This window comes from Siphateles boraxobius, unplaced genomic scaffold, assembly GCF_051911475.1.
Source record: "Siphateles boraxobius isolate OS27281-9 unplaced genomic scaffold, OSU_SipBor_1 165, whole genome shotgun sequence".
NCBI classification, from domain to species: Eukaryota; Metazoa; Chordata; class Actinopteri; order Cypriniformes; family Leuciscidae; genus Siphateles; species Siphateles boraxobius.
This window is the reverse complement of record NW_027508772.1, coordinates 142,673-162,500: the sequence shown is the minus strand read 5'-3', so window position 1 is coordinate 162,500 and position 19,828 is coordinate 142,673. Positions and strand designations below refer to the sequence as shown.

Here is a 19,828-nt window from a genome sequence, read left to right as displayed (position 1 = left end):
ATGCGTCCTCCTGCAACAGACAACAACAATTAGCTTAATACTTACATTACATAAAGCTTCATAGAGATCAAAAACGAATATCTTACGCACAGAAGTGAGTTTTAAAGACAAAACCCTCGAAATAAAACATGAACAATGTTTTGAGGTAACCGGAATAATTAACTCCAGGCCGTTGAGTTATTAGGAAAATAATGCTTTGCATCGAGACCGCATTACCGGAATAAGTCAAGCGGGACAGAAATATAAGCACACAGTATGACAAAAAACAGATGGAAAGTTAATACATGCATGTAAAAGTAATAGTAAATATAAAAGTTATAAAATTAAAATATTGTATTGAAAGAACAATATATGAAACTTCCTTTATGACAATAAATACACATATAACTGCTAAAATATTGGCAGCTTATACAATAGCAGTATAAAGGTGTGTATTTCTATAATAATATGAGTCAATTGTTCCTTACAAAACTGACCTCAGAATGTCACGAATTTAAGAGTAATAAAACTGAATAATAGTGAATATTATATATAGAGTAGAGAATAGAGAATGTCTGCTGTACAGTATTATAATAAATAATCAGAAGTGTGACGAGACACGATATTTCAGCAACACTACTTTTAAGAAATCTTCAATGATGAAATATATGACTGGAAAAATATTGCGGGTGCATTTTGAAATGTTTTATCTAATCTAGGGCGGTCACTAATGAATATTTTGGTAATCAAGTAATCCGTCAATTATTTTGACGTTTAATAAAGTAATCTGATATTTTTGTGGTAATAACAATAATAATGAGGGCATTACAATTGGATCAAATAAAGTATGTAATTCTTTCCTGATGTGCTATCGTTCCCATTACTAATTTGTTGTCCGGGATGGAGTTAAACTGGAGTCTGTGGTCTGATTATTGTGTGATTGTTTGATTATGATCATGTTCACCTGAAGACCTGCTGTCTATATCACTGCCAGTATCACACATTTTTCCTGTTTTTTGCATTTTTAATCAAATAAAAGTATGAAAAGCAATTAATCATATGGTTTAATTGAACAATGTAATCCTATTCAATTTATGTACATAAAAAAAAATAGAGGTGAGAAACACGTATGGTGTGAGAGCTTGAGGACAGCGTCAACTCCCTGATTCTCACACTGAAGTGAAGTTTACCCACAAACCCCTTCACCTCAACCGGAAATATCACCACGCTTTAAAGGGCTGGTTGATTATGATTTCACTTTTCTAACTTTAGTTAGTGTGTAATGTTGCTGTTTGAGCATAAACACCATCTGCAAAGTTACGACGCTCAAAGTTCAAAGCAAAGGGTGATTTTTGCTTTTAAAGAAATCACTTTTTAAGGACTACAACAAACGTCTGGGACTACACGAGCTTCCTCCCGGGTTAGTGACATCACCAACCCTAATATTGACATAAACAGAACAAGAAAGGGGGTGAGTCCATGTTGAGAAGAGGTAATCGGAGCTTGATGTGCACATGTTCTTGTTCAAGAAATTACAGTGATTGGTGATTATTGTTGTTACACTTTACAGCAGATCAAATCCTTGCTCTTTTACTGCGTACTCCACGGGAAATATCAGCACGTTATAAAGGGTTAGTTCACCAAAAAAAGAAAATTCATGGCCGACGCTGGTCATGTGTGTGAAGCGTGTGATGCTGGCCAATAGTGAGCCTACGTTCTGACGTACAACACTGAAGCGCTGCGCTGTTACACTACATGTACTCAGAGGCCCACACAGAAGAAAATTAAGTGTTGAATCAAGTCCTTATTCTAGTTTTTTGTTAGTATTCTCGTCGCTTGATAAACTTAAGATTGAGCCACTGTAGTCACTTGGACTATTTTAATGATGTCTTTAACAACTTTTCGGGGGAACAAGTTTCAATCCCTTAGAAGCCTATGGAGGAGTGATCCAGCTCTCGGATTTAATCACAAATATCTTAATTCGTGTCCCGAAGATGAACGAAGGTCTTACAGGGTTGAACAACACGAGGGCGAGTAAATACTGACAGAATTGTCATTTTTTGGTGAACTATCCCTTTAACACACGGGATCTCATCAGCCTCACCTGCTGTGTGCTTGGGTCAGGGAGGCTCTGAGGGCCTGCAGGTACACGGACCGGTGGCTGGGCGTCTCCAGCTGGTGTCCATCAGTCCAGCAGTGGCTCCAGAACACATCAGCGTCCACCGGGAGCGTCCTGGACCGGCACAAAGACCCCGGCCCGTCGGTCTCCAGCTCTCCGTCCCCCTGCCCCACACACACCTCACACTCCTCACACACCTCGTAGCTCTGGATGAAGAAGAGCTTGGGCTTGCCGGCCAGGCCGGGGCAGGAGTGCGAGCTGAAGAGAGTCCTGAGGGCGTCCAGGCTCAGTCCCGGAGCGAGCGGGTCGGTGGCCAGCAGGAGTGAGGAGCGGCTCCGGCTGATGATGCAGCAGATGAACACACACGCTCTGTGGAGCTCCTGCTGACGGGACACGTCCCTCAGCGTGGACACGAGCTCCTGCACACTCAACAGCCTGTGCACCGTCACACTGAACCGCAGCGCCAGGAACGTCTGCTCCAGCTCGTCTGTGAGGGAAACCCCAGTCGTTAGGATCGAAAATAAAGCTCCTTTATTGGCTCTGTTAAGAACCTTTAATAACACTCATTCCACAAAAGGTTATTTAAAGGTGCATTGTGTAATATTTAAGAGGTTCTGTTGACAGAAAGGCAATATCATATACATAACATGTACATAACATACATGTTTTCAGTGGTGTATAAAGACCTTACTTAATAAACCGTTAATATCTGAAGGTAATAAAGATATTGTTTGATAAGTGAGATCTCTGATTGTAGTCCTTGAAAACCAAAAAAGTAGTGCTTGAAAAGTCACCATATCGGTATCGGCCGATATATGTTAAAGGTCCCATATTATGCAAAATTCACTTTTGCATGCTGTTTGGACATAAATGTGTGTTGGCAGTGTGTGTACACAACCATCCAATAGTGGTAAAAATCCACTCACTCCTTTTTTATTGCATAAAACAGTGTGTTTTTCTGAGCACCAAAAAATGACAATTTAAACATGCTGTAAAAAATGATCTGTTGGGAGCTAAAACTTCACATACACACTCTGGGGACATCACAGACTTGTTTTACATCTTGTGAAAAGGGGCATAATATGGGACCTTTAATTTTTAATGTTATCATTATAGGCCTGATAAGAAAATTTGGTTGATATATTAAAGGCTATAAATAATGGATTATTTCCTTCAGATCCGCTCTATTCGCCCAGATGGTGTTGAATTGCTTGTAATATGTTTGGAATCACTTCAAAAAAGGAAAGTCTGTCATATCGACATAAAATCATGAGAACATTTTAATTGTGTGTTTGGAACATGGATTTTAAATGGTGAGACTTTTGTTTTTGTAATCAGGATCTCAAAAATGATATAAAAATTTGGATCTAGATTAATCGGACAGCATATCGGTTTTCAAATATAAAGAATTATCGGTTATCGGCATCAGCCAAAATGTTCATATCCCTAAAAATATTACCACAGTGAATAAAAACAGTGACTGGTTAATAATAGAATTTGCTGTACTTTCCAAAAGATTGGGGTCAATAGAAATAAGGAATATTTGTATTCAGCAAAAATGCATTAAAATGATCAAAAGTGACAGTAAAGACATAATGTTTATAATGTTACAGAAGATTCATAATTCAATGAAATGCGTTTGTTTTGAACTTTCGATTCATTCAAGAATCCTGAAAAATGAAATGTATCACAGTTTCCACAGAAATATGAAGCAGCACAACTGTTTTCAACACTGATAATAATCATAAATGTTTCTGGAGCATCAGATCATCATATTAGAGTGATTTCTGAAGGATCATGTGACACTGAAGACTGGAGTAATGATGGTGTAAGTGGTTTCTCTCTCACCTCCTTCAGTGCCGACACAGTCTATGATTAAACACACTCCTCTGGGGTCCGTCATACTGTACACTTCCTCCTGTTACACATCAGACAACACACTCACATCATACACGTGACAATCGTGATTAATCGCATCCAAAATAAAAAAGTGTGTAAAATGTGTGTGTGTGTGTACTGTGTATAATTTTGTATTATATTACATCTGCACGTATATACTGTGTATATATATATATATAAAATACTTTATATATAAATATTTTTTTCTTAAATATATACAGGCATGTGTGTGTATTTATATACAGTGCTTAGCATAACTGAACACACCCATGCTAAAGTTGACTTAAAAGAGGAATAAAAAAATAATCTTTTGGAAATTGATCTTAATGCCTTAGTTTAAAAAATGAGGGAAAATCCAACCTTAAATACAGGAAATACAGGTTGCATAAGTCAGGACACCCCTATGTTAAATTCCCATAGAAACAGCAGATTTTTATTTTTAAAGGCCAGTTATTTCATGGATCCGGGATAATATGAATCCTGATAAAGTTCCCTTGGCCTTTGGGATTAAAATATCCCACATCATCACATTCCCTTCATCATATCTAGAGATCGGCATGCGGTACTTTCCATAAGATCATCTCTCAATGCAAATCACACCAGCTATTAGGCTAACTGAAATAACACCATGCCAGTCTCTAGATATGGTGAAGGGAATGTGATGATGTGGGATATTTTAATTCCAAAGGCCAAGGGAACTTTATCAGGATGCATATTATCCCGGATCCATGAAATAACTGGCCTTTAAAAATAAAAATCTGCTGACTCTATGGGAATTTAACATAGGGGTGTCCTGACTTATGCAACCTGTATTTTAATGAAGAACATTTATTTATTTATGATACATTATTCATTCACAAAGAAAATTTGTGTCCTTAAAGGTTGGATTTTTCCTCATTTTTTAAATTAAGGCATTAAGATCAATTTCCAAAAGATGTTTTTTTTATTCCTCCTTTTAGTCCGCACGGGTGTGTTCACTTATGCTAGGCACTGTATATACAAAATAATTGTATACAGTACACACACACACACATATTATGTAAACACAAACTTTTATTTTGGACGCAATTAATCGTTGCCCAGCGCTAAATATAGTATCTCTTTAAAGCATCTGACCAGAGAACATGTTTCTAATTCATAGGAAAAATCCTGATACAGTATATATATCATAAAAGCAGGAAAAACAATGACCTTGCAGCAGGAGCTAGAGCTAGGCAGTTCCTTCATCACTGTCGTCTGCTTATCTATAAGAAAATATGAAAAAACTAAAATGTATTATACTACATAATACACACTTAAAAATAAAGGTTCTTTATTGGCATCAATGCTTCCAAGAACTTTAACATTCATGGAATCAATGATTCTTTTCTCTCAATGATTCTTTTTTCTCTCAATGATTCTTTTCTCTCAATGATTCTTTTTTCTCTCAATGATTATTTTTTCTCAATAATTCTTTTTGTGTGTGTAGAGAATATAAACTGTGCAGATCTGTGCTTTAGACGAAGGCTGGAGACCAAACAGTTTTAATGACTTCATTTGTGCAGCACTGAGACAGAATGAGGTTTCTCTAAATTTGTCACTGGTATTTCCTTGAACTCACCACAGAATTTGCGGGTCTGCCTCACTTGACAGGAAACTGATGAGAAACCAAATGAGGTGTGTGGCTGTGAATGACAAACAGCAAGAGTGACTAAAACTGAAATGAGGATCATTGAATGTGTTCTTGAAGAGGAAGCGCAGTGACTCTCACCGATGGCGGTCTGAAGTGCTGAGGACGCTCTGGAGGAGGACACGCTTCTGGATTGGTCATTAGAGCTGAAAGAGCGGTTCTCGGTTATTTTAGAAATGAAACCAAATCTAATCATTACATTTCCCCTAAAATCCCATTCATAGTAGTGAAGATACAACAGAAACAACTATAGACGTAAAGAAAGAGGAACTGAATCACATGACATTACTACATTATTGTGGAATGTTGAAGTGAAACTGTATCATGTGAGTGAAATACTGAATGATACAACACACTACTTACTGTATTATATGATTATTATATTTACATATTTAAAGTGCCCCTGTCTCCTACAACAGGTTTACATGCGCCTCAGATCTAAAAACACTTATCTCATAATATCTATAGCATCATCATCTCTTATCTCAGTGTCTGAAACGGTTTGATAAAGGATCCATGCTGCGTCCCAATTCGCATACTATCCGTCCTAAATAGTATTCGAAAATAGAATTAGTACGTCCCAAATGGTAGTTCGAACAAGTAGACGAGGATTCGGTTAGAACTACAAACACGAGTGAAAAGTGTTAAAAAACTACAGACATGGAGGACGCGCGAGTCCGGCGGTTGTGTAGAGAGGTTTAGATAAAGGGGTTTAAGTGATTAATTATCAGTATAACCTGACGAAAATTAATCTATTCAATGTTTGCTACGTTATATTGCATCTGCTGCAGCATTGTGAACTTTTGTAAAGATACGTTTATACCCATTAACTTTTAAATGCATCATTACATTCAAATTGCAAACACATGAGGAGAGTGAGAGTCTCCGCATGAAAGACCCACGACTGGCAGATGAACGTGCTCCTACATTTCTCTCCGAAACGGTAAGAAATTATATTAGACTGAATGGAGGATTTTATCTGTGACGAGATGATTGACAGGGCAGTTTACGGTGATGCACGCGACAGAGCTGTCCGTTAAAGATGACGTGATAGTATGTCCCAAAGCTTGCCAACTCTTTTGCTACACACTCAAAAGGATGTACTTTTTCTTCACAAAAAGAGTACATACTTTTAGGGCGTAGTATAAGTAGGCGAATTGTGACGCAGCACCAGTCTCTCTAAACTCCCCGCCTCTCTGAGCTTACTCTGCTCTGATTGGTCAGATGACCCAGTCTGTCGTGATTGGTCGGAAACCAAACGCTCATTATCATATCTGAATCTCAGCTCTTGATACAGTGATACGAACAGTAACGATGGCGTCAGTTTTACCGTATCAATCTCATCAGTGGATTTGCTTTGTCAGCAGAAAACAGCGTCTTCCCGACATGAACAACACGAACCAAACAGTTTCAGATAAACTACAGTGTGTGAGGGTCAAAGCAGACGCTGTTCACCAGCAGCCAATGACGATCATAGACTGGCATTATGCAAATGTGTTGCAAACATACGCAGATTCAGCAGGAAGAGAGACTGGAATTACTGACGACCCGTTTCAGTTCAGAATCACTTCCTCCTTTTGGGAGACAAACTCCATTTATCTGCACTTTGCAGATATTTTACATTCACAAAAGCTCTATTACACACTACATGACAAGTAATACCCGCATAATAGTGACACTTTAAATCTAAAAAAACATCAATAACAAGGAAGAACTGGTTAGCCTACCTGTCTGCTGGAAGCGGCTGATCTTCTTCGCCAGATCAGTCCTGTGAATGGACCTCAGGCAGCTCTCAATAAAGTCCGTCTTCTCACTGGAGAGCTGGTCCAGTTTCTCCAACTCGACTACAATGTCTAAAAAACTCTGCAAATAGTTGCAAATCAGCTCCACACATGAAAAATCCAATAGCAAAAAGCTGAAGAACGACGCCAGAAATACAACATACCTGGACGTTTTCCAGTTTTTGTTTCGGTAAAGTGCCTCTGAGTAAGAATGCCAAAGACTTCAGGTCCTCGGTGTCCATGTCCTCGCTGACATCAGCCATCAGCGACCTATACACACACGCGGTTACAGGGTGGTATAATGTAAAATAAGTCTGTGATGTCACCAGAGTGTGTATGTGAAGTTTTAGCTCAATATACTCCAACGATATTTTTTATTGCATGTTAAAATTGTCAATTTTTGAAAACTTTTAGCGCTTAATGTTCAAACCGGAGTCAGACATGGAAAGCCTCAGGAAAAAGAGACGACATGTAGAAGCAACAGGACATTTCTGAATAATTAGTTGATGGATTTATGTTCCTGATGTGGAGTTAACGGTCTTCAAGTCTTTGATGAGCATATTCTGTCTTGATCATCTAGAAATCATGTTCTGGGGGCGGGGTTTATGTAAATATTAGGGTTGGTGATGTTGATGATGTCGTGTAATCCCTACCAGACGTTTGTTGTAGTCCTTAAAAAGTGATTTCTTTAAAAGAAAAAATCTCCCTTTGCTTTGAACTTTGAGCGTCGTAACTTTGTAGATGTTGTTTATGATTAAACAGCAACATTACACACTAACTAAAGTTAGAAAAGTGAAATCATGATCAACCAGCCCTTTAACACACTCTCTTGTGCGCTTCAGTGGATCTTGAATGAAAGCTGTACCTGTATTCTGGCACGGCTTGCCGGTTCCTCAGCATGCTCTCGACCGAGCTCTTGCTGGTGCTCAGCACTTCTCTCAGCAGGTCGTAGCGCTTGATCTTCAGAACCAGCTCCATCAGAAACACACAGTCCACCCGGGTCTGGCCCAACAGTGCGTGTAGTGTTCCTCTGGGATCTGCAGAGAAGCGGTCGGGGTCCAGATCTCCACACAGGTACGAGATACGCTTGCACTCGTCTGTGCTCAGCTCTTCTGTGATCTGACTGATGGTGTGGGACAGGCCCGACATTCTGCTCCAAACACACGCTGAGGAGCACACACACTCACTTTATGCCATCCTAGCAAGCAATTTTGCATTTAAAAGATGTCTCATAGCCGTCCAAACACAGCCCTGACGTCTAGGCTAAAACTAGGCAAAATTTGGGCTGTCAGGGAAAATTTAATAGATGTCTAAACCATAGCATTAGAATAGACTAGTCATCAATTAGATAAAGAAATGAAATGAGTGAAGAGATGAAACCAAACACCTTGACATTCTGCTCCAAACACACGCTGAGGAGCACAAACACTCACTTTATGCCTTTACACACAGGTCAATGTGATTCATTTACTGACATTTAGGGTTTTAGAGTAAGACCTAGTGAGATAGATGGTTCATTCTCGAGGCTACTTCACAATTAAACTTTGAAAAGGTAGCCTATCCCTTCTGAAAAACCCCCAGATAAAATCAGCCTAAGCTGGCTGGCGCATTATAGCTGGTCCACCAGGCTGGATTTATAGGGGTTTTGGACACTTTTTTTTAGTCAAGTCAAGTCACCTTTATTTATTGTTTCAAAGCAGCTTTACAGTAATAACAGGAAAATAATGCAACAAAGTTTGATTCTAGAAGAAAATAGTGTCATAGTCCAGCTTAAGTAAATTCAGTTTTAGCTGACCAGGCGGGTCTTCTATGGTCAAGCTGGGAGCTTAAAAACCAGCTAAGACCAGCCAACCTAACGTTTTTATTTATTTATTGCAGGATAATATCATGATATTAAGAGCATACATTTCATTAATCAACTTTTTTGACTAGGGTAAATTTTGGGAATTTCTTTTACATGTATCTTCAAATGAAATCAAACATGACTATCATAAAAAGATTCGTCTATAATAATAATAATAATAATAATAATAGCCAAAATAACAGTGTATCGTATATTAAATTAATATCTTCAAGATTTCTATCACTATAGGCCTAATTCTTTTTGATGACAGTCTGTTTTACTACATTAACAATAACTTTAGTAACACTTTTAGCTAAAAACTAACAGTGATAAGTGCTATTACAATATATGGATGTATAACGGGTTCCACTGGTAAAGTTCATTGTGACCGCGCGCCTAAAACGCTTCCGTGTTTATGTGGAGATTGAGTAAATAACTTAAACTACTCAGTGATAAAAAAAGAATCAAACATAACGCTTACCTCGAGAGAGCTGTTCTTCTGGCTGAACTAAAGCCTCTGCACATGATTAATAGCGTTAATAAAGAGATGGAAAGAGGATATGATGAAATGTACTAGTTCCGTGTGAAAACCCATTGTTCCGGAAAGCATTTGGAAATACGATAAACATACGTCATTGACGTGTGCTAAATATAAATGATCTAGCCTATTTGTTTAGACCCTAGGGAGAAATATACATCTTTTCATATACATGAAATTTGCCTTTTAATGACATAAATTTGGGAAGTACCTGAAGCACCTGTCGTCATAATGTGATCACTGTGTTGAATTCCCCTGTGGGGTCAATGATATTTCTCTTTTCTGGCCATTCAAAAATAATGCTTTTAGATCTGAACAAGTTGTGATACTTGTATTGCTGTGTTTGCATTTGGTTCCAAATATATTGTGTGGTATTTGATAACTTTCGGAGTATTGGAACTTTTTTAGTGGGCTATTAAATGCTGCTTTGTCTTAGACTTGTTCAGCTGTCAAGAAGACATTAAACAGAGATTGAAATGATCAGTTGTGATTCTCATAGCATTTCAAACACATTTCTCCATTAAAGTAAATATTAGCTTTCCTAAACTATCGCCAGCATTATTCTGAACAATACCACAATATCGACAATAAGACCATTTTGATTCATGCTTTAGTTTGTACAGCTAATTTTAAAAGACAGATATAAATTAAGTGCACAACAGTGCATTGTTAAGAAAACTTCAGAATGTCTTAGAAGATTTGCATCCATGTGATGAATATGATAAGACATTACCTTTCCTGTAGTGTGTAATAGAATGTTTGTGAATGTAAAAGGTCTCCAAAGTGCAGATAAAAGGAGTTTCCCAAAAGAAAGCAGTGATCCTGAACAGAATGAGTGACCAATCAGAGCAGAGTAAGCTCTCAAAAAGGCGGAGTTTACTGAGACTGAATCCTTTATCAAACTGTTCCCTTTCAAGAGGTCTCTCGTATTGCATAAGGCTAGCTTACGCTATGGGAAAACTCCTTTTCTCGAGAATATTGAAGACAATTATTTAAAACGCAGTGCAGCTGCACAGCAGACACAGATGAGCGGCTAGCACGGTCATTGGCTGTGCTGCGCTAACTGCACGAGCCTATGGCGAGGCGGATCAGGCGTGGAACCAATCAGGCTGCTTCGCATCAGAGCCCGCCAGAATGGGCGTGGCCTAAGCCTTTATACTGGCCCATTCAGCCAAAGGTAGTCAGATTTTGTCTACTTCAGCGAACTAACAACTTCGCTGATCTCTGGATAAGAAGCCTTCGCCGCCGTCAAAAAGCCTTCAGCGGAACAATCCACCTGCCTTGCAGCTCTGAGGACGCTGGCTTCCTGGTTTTTCAACTGGACGCCGCCTTCAGCCCGCTATTCCGCTGTGCCATCCGGCGCACTATATCCTTTTAATGCATTAGTGTGTTCGCCGTTGCGTCACACTTTTTCTAAAAGAGCAATTTCCAAGCATTGTTGCAAATGCCTCATTCTTAAGTGTGCCTCATGCAGAGACCCTCTCTTCAGAGGAGACCGTCACATCCTCTGCGCTACCTGTATGGGCCGGTACCACGCTGCCCTGAGTGTGATGACATGGATCTCCCGACAATGCAGGCTCGACTGGCTGTTTTCGCCGACGAGGACCCCGCGCTTCCCGCTCCCTCTCTCCCTTTGATCGAGCCGCGCAAAAAGAAGCAACGCTCACAAAGGATGCCAGAGCGGACAGACACGAGCGAACGCACGCCGGGCCAGTCCCTGCTTCGCCACCGCTTTGTGACGCGCGTCATGCAGAGCCCTCTCGAGCTCTCTGCATGACCCAGACGGACACTATGAGTGAGTTTTCGGCCTGGAAACCAGCCACGTGTTCGAATCCGGCTCTGACAGCAGGTGAAATAAGTACAGCACATTTTAATGTTTGATTTGCACGTCATGTATGAACTGTCTACATGAATCGGACGGACACAATGAATGCGTTTTCTTGCCTTGGATACAGCCACGCTGAAATTGCATTCATTCAAAGTCACAACGGCTGTTCTCACTCGGACATGCTGTTCTGTTCACTGCGCTTGCGGTCAGCTTCCTTACGAACAGAAACCGACCCCGCCCCTCACGCCCTCCCGTTTCAGGACGCTTAAAAACAGGTGAGCCCATGCTGGCCCCGCCCCCGCGTGACTCACATTCTACACAGAGAGACTTTTTTTCTCCTGTGCTTATGCACCAAACGAACGAGCCCACGCCGGTCCCGCTCCCGCATGACTCATTCTCTGCTAAGTGCTTTTCTCCGTTGTTTTTCACCTCCCCTGTGGCTCAGTGGTGGAATATAAGATTCATGCCAGAGACCTGAGTTCGAATCCCGGCTACGTGTCTCCCAGCTGAATCTTTTCACCAAAGCAGACGAGCTCACGCCAGCCCCGCCCTGCATCTCGACAGATGCCTCCAACCTAAGTTGGGGGGCCTTTTACGAGGGCAGGCCCATCTCTGGCCTATGGTGAAGTCTGGAGAAGCTTTTACATATAAACTGTCTAGAGATGAGAGCAGTTGATCTACTGCTGAAAGCTTTTCTCCTGTACTTAAAAGGCCACCACGTCCTGGTCCGGACGGACAACATGGCAGTGGTGTCCTATATAAATCGCCATGGCGGTCTCAGGTCAAGCAACCTGTACACCATGGCCAAAAACCTTATCTTATGGGCTCAGCACAACCTGCACTCCCTAAGGGCGGTACATGTGCCAGACATTCTGAACCAGGGTGCGGAAATGTTATCCAGAGACAGTGTTCCCCCAGGGGAATGGTCACCTCACCCACAGACGGTTCAGCTAATATGGAGCATCTTCGGCTAGGCAGAGGTCGACCTTTTCACCTCAGAAGACAACGTTCATTGCCGAATATTTTTCTCAAAGAGTAGGGACGCGCATGCCCACTATTGGCCGAGCCGCCCGCTTTTTGCATTCCTTCTGGTCTCGATGTTACCACAGGTCATCGAATGGATCAGGGGGAGCAAGTGTGCAGTGCTACAAATGGCACCTCTCTGGAAGACCCAGTTATGGTTCTCCGAGCTGTCACAGCTGCTGGAAACAGCCCCATGGCCGGTTCTGCTGTGGAGAGACCACCTCACGCAGGCAAACCAATTAATCTGCCATCCCAGTCCCGACTTGTGGGCCCTTCATCGATGGTGAAGAGCCTGGACCCCTATTCGTGTGAAGTATCGAGTGTACTCGCCTTCCTACAAGGGCTTTTGGACGCGGGTCGTACCACCTCCACGCTCAAAGTGTAGGTGGCGGCCATAACAGCTTCTCACGCTCTTGTGTCCGGCCAATCGCTAGGAAGAATCGACCTCGTCGTACGCTTCCTTAAAGGGGCAAGGATCTGGGACCTGTCAACGGTCCTGGAAGCACTGAAAGGTGCCCGATTCAAGCCGCTGCGGTCTGTGGATCTGAAGCATCTCTCGCTAAAAACCTCTCTTACTGGCGCTTGCCTCAGTCAAGAAAGTGGGCGATTTACTAGTGCTGTCAATAAGCGCTTCCTGCCTTTAGTTTGGGCCTAACGACTCTCGACTCCGTTCAGAGCGCAGGTTATTTCACTAGCAGCTCTTTCCTCACCAGAAGACGAAAGAGATGCGAGTTTACTCTGTCCCGTCAGGGCTATCAGAGTCTATGTGGAGCTCATTCAAACAGTCAGAACAGCTCTTTGTATGATTTGACGGCCGCACCAAAGGGCTCAGTGTGACAAAGCAGAGATTAGTGCGCCGGATAGTAGACGCTATCACGCTGGCTTCGCGCTATGAGTCTAAGGGCCTGCATTGCCCCTAAGACTTAGTCAAGTGGAATTCATGGAAGATATTTGTGCGGCGGCCGGCTGGGCCTCGCCGTCCACATTTATCAGATTTTATAATCTGGAAGTTCCCAATTTGCAAGCGAGGGTACTTTCAGTGTAAGTGCAAGCACAAACCCCCCTAGGCCATAGGGCCCGATACATATCTGGTCCTGGCTAAACTCGGACTACGGTCCTTATATATATTTATATACATACATTATAAGGATTTGGCCCTATTAGGCTCATTTCCTTGCTTTCCTATACGAGGCTTGTCAAATGACAGGTTTCTATTGGGATTTATAACTTTACTCATCTATGGGCCTCAGGCATCTTGCTTCGGGCTACAGTATGGAGCGAAGTTAAGCATGCACTGCATTTTGAAGGGGCTTTCCATAGCGTAAGCTAGCCTTATGCAATACGAGAGACCTCTCGAAAGGGAATGTCTCGGTTACTTATCTTGATCAGGGGATCGCTTCAGTCGACTTAACCTGACTATCTTTGGCTAAATGGGCCAGTATAAAGGCTTAGGCCATGCCCATTCTGGCGAGCTCTGACGCGAAGCAGCCTGATTGGTTCCGCGTATGAGCCGCCTCACCATAGGCTCGTGCAGTTGCCACAGCACAACCAATGACCGCGCTAGCCGCTCACCTGTGTCTGCTGTGCAGCTGCACTGCGTTTTAAAAATTTGGCTTCAATATTATCGAGAAAAGGAGTTTTCCCATAACGTAAGCTAGCCTTACGCAATACGAGAGACCTCTTCTCAGGGAACCGAGGTTATGTAAGTAACCAAGACGTTTGGGTCAATTGCTCGGCATTTGAAAAGCAAAACTCACCAAACATTAGGATATGTTTTTACTCCAATCTCATTTCTTAACGTCTGAAATTATTTGAAGTGACATATGATAATCCATATTTATTCTCTAGTGTAGTGTACTGAAGTGTTCATTTTTAATGATTCATAGTTAATAACAATAATGATAGTTTTTACTTTACATAAAAACTCTTTTTTTGGGGGCAGAAGCAAACCTGAATTTCTTCCCCCCAAAAAATAGTTTTCTGTAATGTAAAAATGATCATCATTATTGTTATTATTTTATGCAGCCCTACAAATATATGCCTACAAGGCACAACAATCCTTGTGTTCTTTATATTTTTGCTGTTCCTGATTTTTTTAACTGAGACCAGATGATTTCCGTTAATGACAAGATTTCCAGAATATATTCATCCCAGAATGACCTTAAGATATATTTTTCTGCATTGGCCCTTCAGGCATCTAACCATCCAAGAGCAAATTTGCATTACGAGCTGGAAAGGCCTCCATAACTGGCAACTCCACCGAGACTGGATATGTTTAAATGGACAACTTTTGTTTCAATCAGACTGAATTCATTACGATTGATGAATCTGAGTGTATTGTAGCTTATATGAACGCTAAACGTGATCAAGTTGATGTGCATGTTTATATGTCTCAAGCTTCAAATCAGAATAAATTTTTTGACATGCCGCACACTGCACGAATATACAGTTTGCTGCTGTTTGCGCTTAATAACCATTCTCCTACAGTGGTTCTTTATTTGTTTTAAACAGCAGAGTTAATATTAATTCATTTCTGGTCATAATGTGGAGACTATGAACATATGAACCGCTGTGCCGTGCTTTTTTATCACGGAGTAAAAATGCGCAAAACCAGTTGTCTGTGGATGAAAGTCTGTTCTGGAGTCTTAGTCATAGTTCAAGCTTATTCTCAGTCTTTGTCATAGTTCAAGTTTATTCTTAGTCTTTGTCTTATAGTTTAAGTTTATTTAATAAAAACACTTCTGCACTTGGATCCTGCATCCTGCTTCCTGCTCTGCTTCGTCACAGAAGAACTCACCAAAAATGGATCCAGCAGCACAGATCATCAGTCTCCGTCAGGGAGACAGGCCCATTGGGGACTACATCATGGACTTCATTGGACTTGCACATATGTCATGTTTTGATGAGGTGTGCTTAATGATATTTTTCCGGGGAGGGCTATCCAAGCCACTCAACTCCCTTATGCCACATCATCATCCCAGCTGGTGTTTAGAAAAATATTTTGTCCATGCTCTTTTCGTGGCCGAGCCTGCGCTCCACGTCAGCCCTGCCGAGCCTACACTTCACGTCAGTCCTGCCGAGCCTGCGCTCCACATCAGCCCTGCCAAGCCTGCGCTCCACGTCAGCCCTGCCGAGCCTGCTCTTCACGTCAGTCCTGCCGAGCCTGCGCTCCACATCAGCTCTGCCGAGCCTGCGCTCCACGTCAGCCCTGCCGAGCCTGCTCTTCATGTCAGCCCTGCCGAGCCTGCGCTTCACGTCAGCCCAGCCGAGCCTACTCTTCACGTCAGTCCTGCCGAGCTTGCACTTCACGTCAGCCCTGCCAAGCCTGCTCTTCACGTCAGTCCTGCCGAGCCTGCGCTCCACGTCAGCTCTGCCGAGCCTGCGCTCCACGTCAGCCCTGCCGATAATGCTCTTCACGTCAGCCCTGCTGAGCATCCGCTTCACGTCAGCCCTGCCGAGCCTGCTCTTCACGTCAGTCCTGCCGAGCCTGTGCTCCACGTCAGTTCTGCCGAGCCTGCTCTTCACGTCAGTCTTGCCGAGCCTGCCCTCCACGTCAGTTCTGCCGAGCCTGCTCTTCACGTCAGTCCTGCCGAGCCTGCGCTCCACGTCAGCCCTGCCGAGCCTGCGCTCCACGTCAGTTCTGCCGAGCCTGCTCTTCACGTCAGTCCTGCCGAGCCTGCGCTCCACGTCAGCCTACCCCAGAACAAACTGTTCACGTCATGCCCTGTTCCCTTTGTTTCTCAGCCGGTGTCTGTCGTTGTCTGTCCCTGAACAGTTGTCTGTCCCTGAACCGTTGTCTGTCCCTGAACCGGTGTCTATTCCCGAACCGGTGTCTGTTCCTGAACTGGTGTCTGATCCGTGTGTCCCTGAGCCGGTGGGGGGGGGGGTCTCAGTAGTAGGTTCCCTGATGGGTCGTTTGAACTGTCTGGTCCACCTTGGCCACCTGAACTGTATAACTATGAACAAATAACTATATCACGGTGTGGGTTCTGTCATGTTTCCTGTCTGTGTTGCCCTGTCTTTTTTCATGTTTAGCAGTTCCCCGTTATGTTTAATGTCTATTAGTCTTCCCAGGTGTCTCCCATTAGCAACGCCCCCATGTTTTCTGGTTTAGCTTGTTTGACTTTGTATTTAAGCCCTGTGTCTAATTCAGTCTTTGTGAGTTCTTGATGTTGTTATGTTGCATGTCGATTGTTCTGTTCCGGAGTCTTAGTCTTTATCATAGTTCAAGTTTATTTAATAAAAACACTGCTGCACTTGGATCCGGCTTCCTGCTCTACTTCGTCACAGTTGTCCTGCTTCACTTCACAGACTCTGAGTGAAAGGAGAATTTTAGAATGACGGGACATTCATTTATACAACACTTTATTCAACAGGAAGAACGTCCTGGTTGCGTATGCAACCCACCGTTCCCTGAAGGAGGGAACGGAGGACGTAGTCAACGACGACTGAAATGGGATCACGCCAGGGAGCCTATTGTCTTAGAGTATTATTGAACGAGCCAATACACATTGGCGTGCGAGATCTGCATCTCACACTCCGCCCCGCAGCGCGGGTATAAATACGGAAGTGGATGCACGCACCATTTGCTTTTCGCTGAGGAGCCGAGCGTAACTCGGAGTCAGCGGTGGTCCAGCGGTAGTGGCAAGGGGACTACGTCCTCCGTTCCCTCCTTCAGGGAACGGTGGGTTGCATACGCAACCAGGACGTTCCCTTTCAGTCGATAACGTCGGACGTAGTCGACGACGACTGAAATGGGATCACCCTTTGAACACGCCACTAACGCTGCCACCTTCCAGTGCCTAGACAAAAGCCTTCTGATCCTCCCGACGTTTTAGCGGAAGAGGACAGGGCTTAGGCCAGGAAGTCGTTGCTGTTCCACAAGACCCACTCAGTTAGACTTGGTAACACTGGGAAAGCGTGCCCAACATCGGAAGGAAGGGACTCTGCGGAAGCCCAACCAACCCCGAAAATAGGTGGGGGAAATACGCATATGAACTGGGCGGAGGACCGGGCAGTACAACATATGGAGTATCACTGGGGTGGCTCCAGCCTAGCGAGGGGGGAGACAACACCGATTTACAGTGACGGCAGGACTCTGCCAAGGGAAAGACACGGGCTCACCTTGGGGAGCCATATCGTGGAAGAAAACACATATGGGGTCGCCGTAAGGACCGCAACATATTGACCCAGCCTAACACGGGTTCCACACTGCATACGAGTGGTAGGCATAACACCGGACGTTGGAGGGGTGCGGAGGAGCTCAACAGGTTCCGGATAAGGGAATTCAACTGGAGCAGAAATGGCGCACATTTCCGGTCCGTAGGAGGGGAATGGCGCAGCAAGCCGACACTGAACCGGGGCTCACGGTGTTACTGGCTTCTATAAGAAGAGAGCACACGGGAAGCAACCGTTTCGACAAGTAGGCTATAGAATCTAGCAAACGTATTAGGTGTCGCCCAGCCCGCAGCTCTACTGACATCTGTCAGGGAGGCACCCTGCGCCAACGCCCAAGAAGCGGCAACACTCCTTGTGGAGTGAGCTCGTAGTCCTGGGGGACAGGGTTCACCTTGGGACTCATACGCCAAGATGATGGCATCCACTATCCAGTGGGCCAACCTCTGCTTGGAGACAGCCTTTCCCTTCCGCTGATCTCCGTAACAGATGAAGAGCTGCTCTGAGGTCCTAAAGCTTTGCGTTCTGTCCACGTATAAGCGCAGAGCGCGAACGGGGCAGAGAAAAGCCAGGGCTGGGTCTGCCTCCTCCGGGGGCAGCGCTTGCGGGTTCACCACCTGATCCCGAAAGGGGGTGGCAGGAACCTTGGGCACATATCCAGGCCGGGGTCTCAGGACAACGTGAGAGTTAGCCGGCCCGAATTCCAGGCATGACTCGCTGACCGAAAATGCGTGCAGGTCCCCTACCCTCTTGATGGAGGCCAAAGCAAGCAGGAGGACTGTCTTTTGGGACAGAATTTTTAACTCTGCTACCTGCAAAGGCTCGAAGGGCGGTCTCTGCAGTGCGGTTAGCACCAGAGATAAGTCCCAAGAGGGTATAGAGGGGGGGCGAGGTGGATTCAATCTCCTCGCTCCCCTCAGGAACCTGACGATCAGATCGTGCTTCCCCATGGATTTCCCGTCTACTGCATCGTGATGTGATCGAACACCTTCGGGGGTCTTCTCTGTGAGAAGCACACCACTCAACGAACAGGTTCCACTTCAGGGAGTAAGCAAGCCTCGTAGAGGGGGCTCTCGCTGAAGTGATGGTATCTACGACTGTCTGTGGTAGATTACCTAGAACCTCCGCGTCCCGTCCAGGGACCACACATGGAGTCTCCAACAGTCTGGACGCGGGTGCCATATGGTGCCCCGTCCCTGAGAGAGCAGGTCCTCTCTCAGAGGGATGGGCCAGGGAGGAGCTGTCGAGAGGAGAAAAAGTTCCGGGAACCAGGTTCGGTTGAGCCAATAAGGGGCAACTAGCAAAACCTGCTCCTCTTCCTCCCTGATTTTGCACAATAGTTGTGCTATCAGGCTCACTGGGGGAAACGCATACTTGCGGAGGCCCCAGGGCCAGCTGTGAGCCAGTGCATCCGTGCCGAGGGTCCCCTCGGTGCGGGAATAAAACAACTGGCAATGGGACGAGTCCGGAGAGGCAAACAGATCTATCTGTGCTGCCCCGAAGTGGTCCCAAATCAGCTGGACCGCCTGGGGATGGAGTCGCCATTCCCCGGAGGCCACAATCTGTCGTGAGATCTCGTCGGCGACACGATTGAGCAGGCCAGGGATGTGAACGGCGCGAAGCGACCTCAGATGCTTCTGACTCCATAGGAGGAGGTGGCGGGCGAGTTGTGACATGCGACGGGAACGTAGTCCACCTTGGCGGTTGATGTACGCAACGGTCGCCGTGCTGTCCGTACGGACCAGTACATGCTTGCCGAGCAGGGTCGTCTTGAGGCGTCTCAAGGCAAGGAGCACTGCTAACAACTCGAGGCAGTTGATGTGCCAATGCAAGTGGGACCCCGTCCAGGTGCCAGCTACTGCATGCCCGTTGTACGTGGCCCCCCAGCCGGTGTTGGAGGCGTCTGTGGAAACCACAGCATGCCTGGACACTTGTTCTAGGGACACACCGGCCCGGAGAAACGAAAGGTCCGAC

General features: G+C 44.4%; 1 protein-coding gene across 2 annotated transcripts in view; it reads right to left on the bottom strand.

Annotated features, from left to right (window-relative positions):
* cflarb (CASP8 and FADD-like apoptosis regulator b) overlaps positions 1–10,085 on the bottom strand; it is a 10,554-nt gene extending 469 nt beyond the window's left edge. Inside the window, exons 1-10 of one of the 2 annotated variants that reach the window (XM_077232162.1) lie at positions 10,040–10,085; positions 8,313–8,613; positions 7,612–7,717; positions 7,394–7,529; positions 5,748–5,812; positions 5,598–5,661; positions 5,189–5,241; positions 3,947–4,016; positions 2,084–2,585; positions 1–10 (exon numbers count right to left, since the gene is read on the bottom strand). The exon at positions 1–10 is cut by the window's left edge and continues 469 nt beyond it. In XM_077232162.1, the coding sequence (XP_077088277.1) occupies positions 1–10; positions 2,084–2,585; positions 3,947–4,016; positions 5,189–5,241; positions 5,598–5,661; positions 5,748–5,812; positions 7,394–7,529; positions 7,612–7,717; positions 8,313–8,613; positions 10,040–10,058 (1,326 nt within the window). In that variant the 5' untranslated portion in view covers positions 10,059–10,085. Of the gene's footprint in view, positions 11–2,083; positions 2,586–3,946; positions 4,017–5,188; positions 5,242–5,597; positions 5,662–5,747; positions 5,813–7,393; positions 7,530–7,611; positions 7,718–8,312; positions 8,614–9,771; positions 9,918–10,039 lie in introns of those variants that run through there. The other variant, XM_077232163.1, reaches the window with a different exon arrangement.
* Between the last annotated feature and the right edge of the window lie 9,743 nt (positions 10,086–19,828).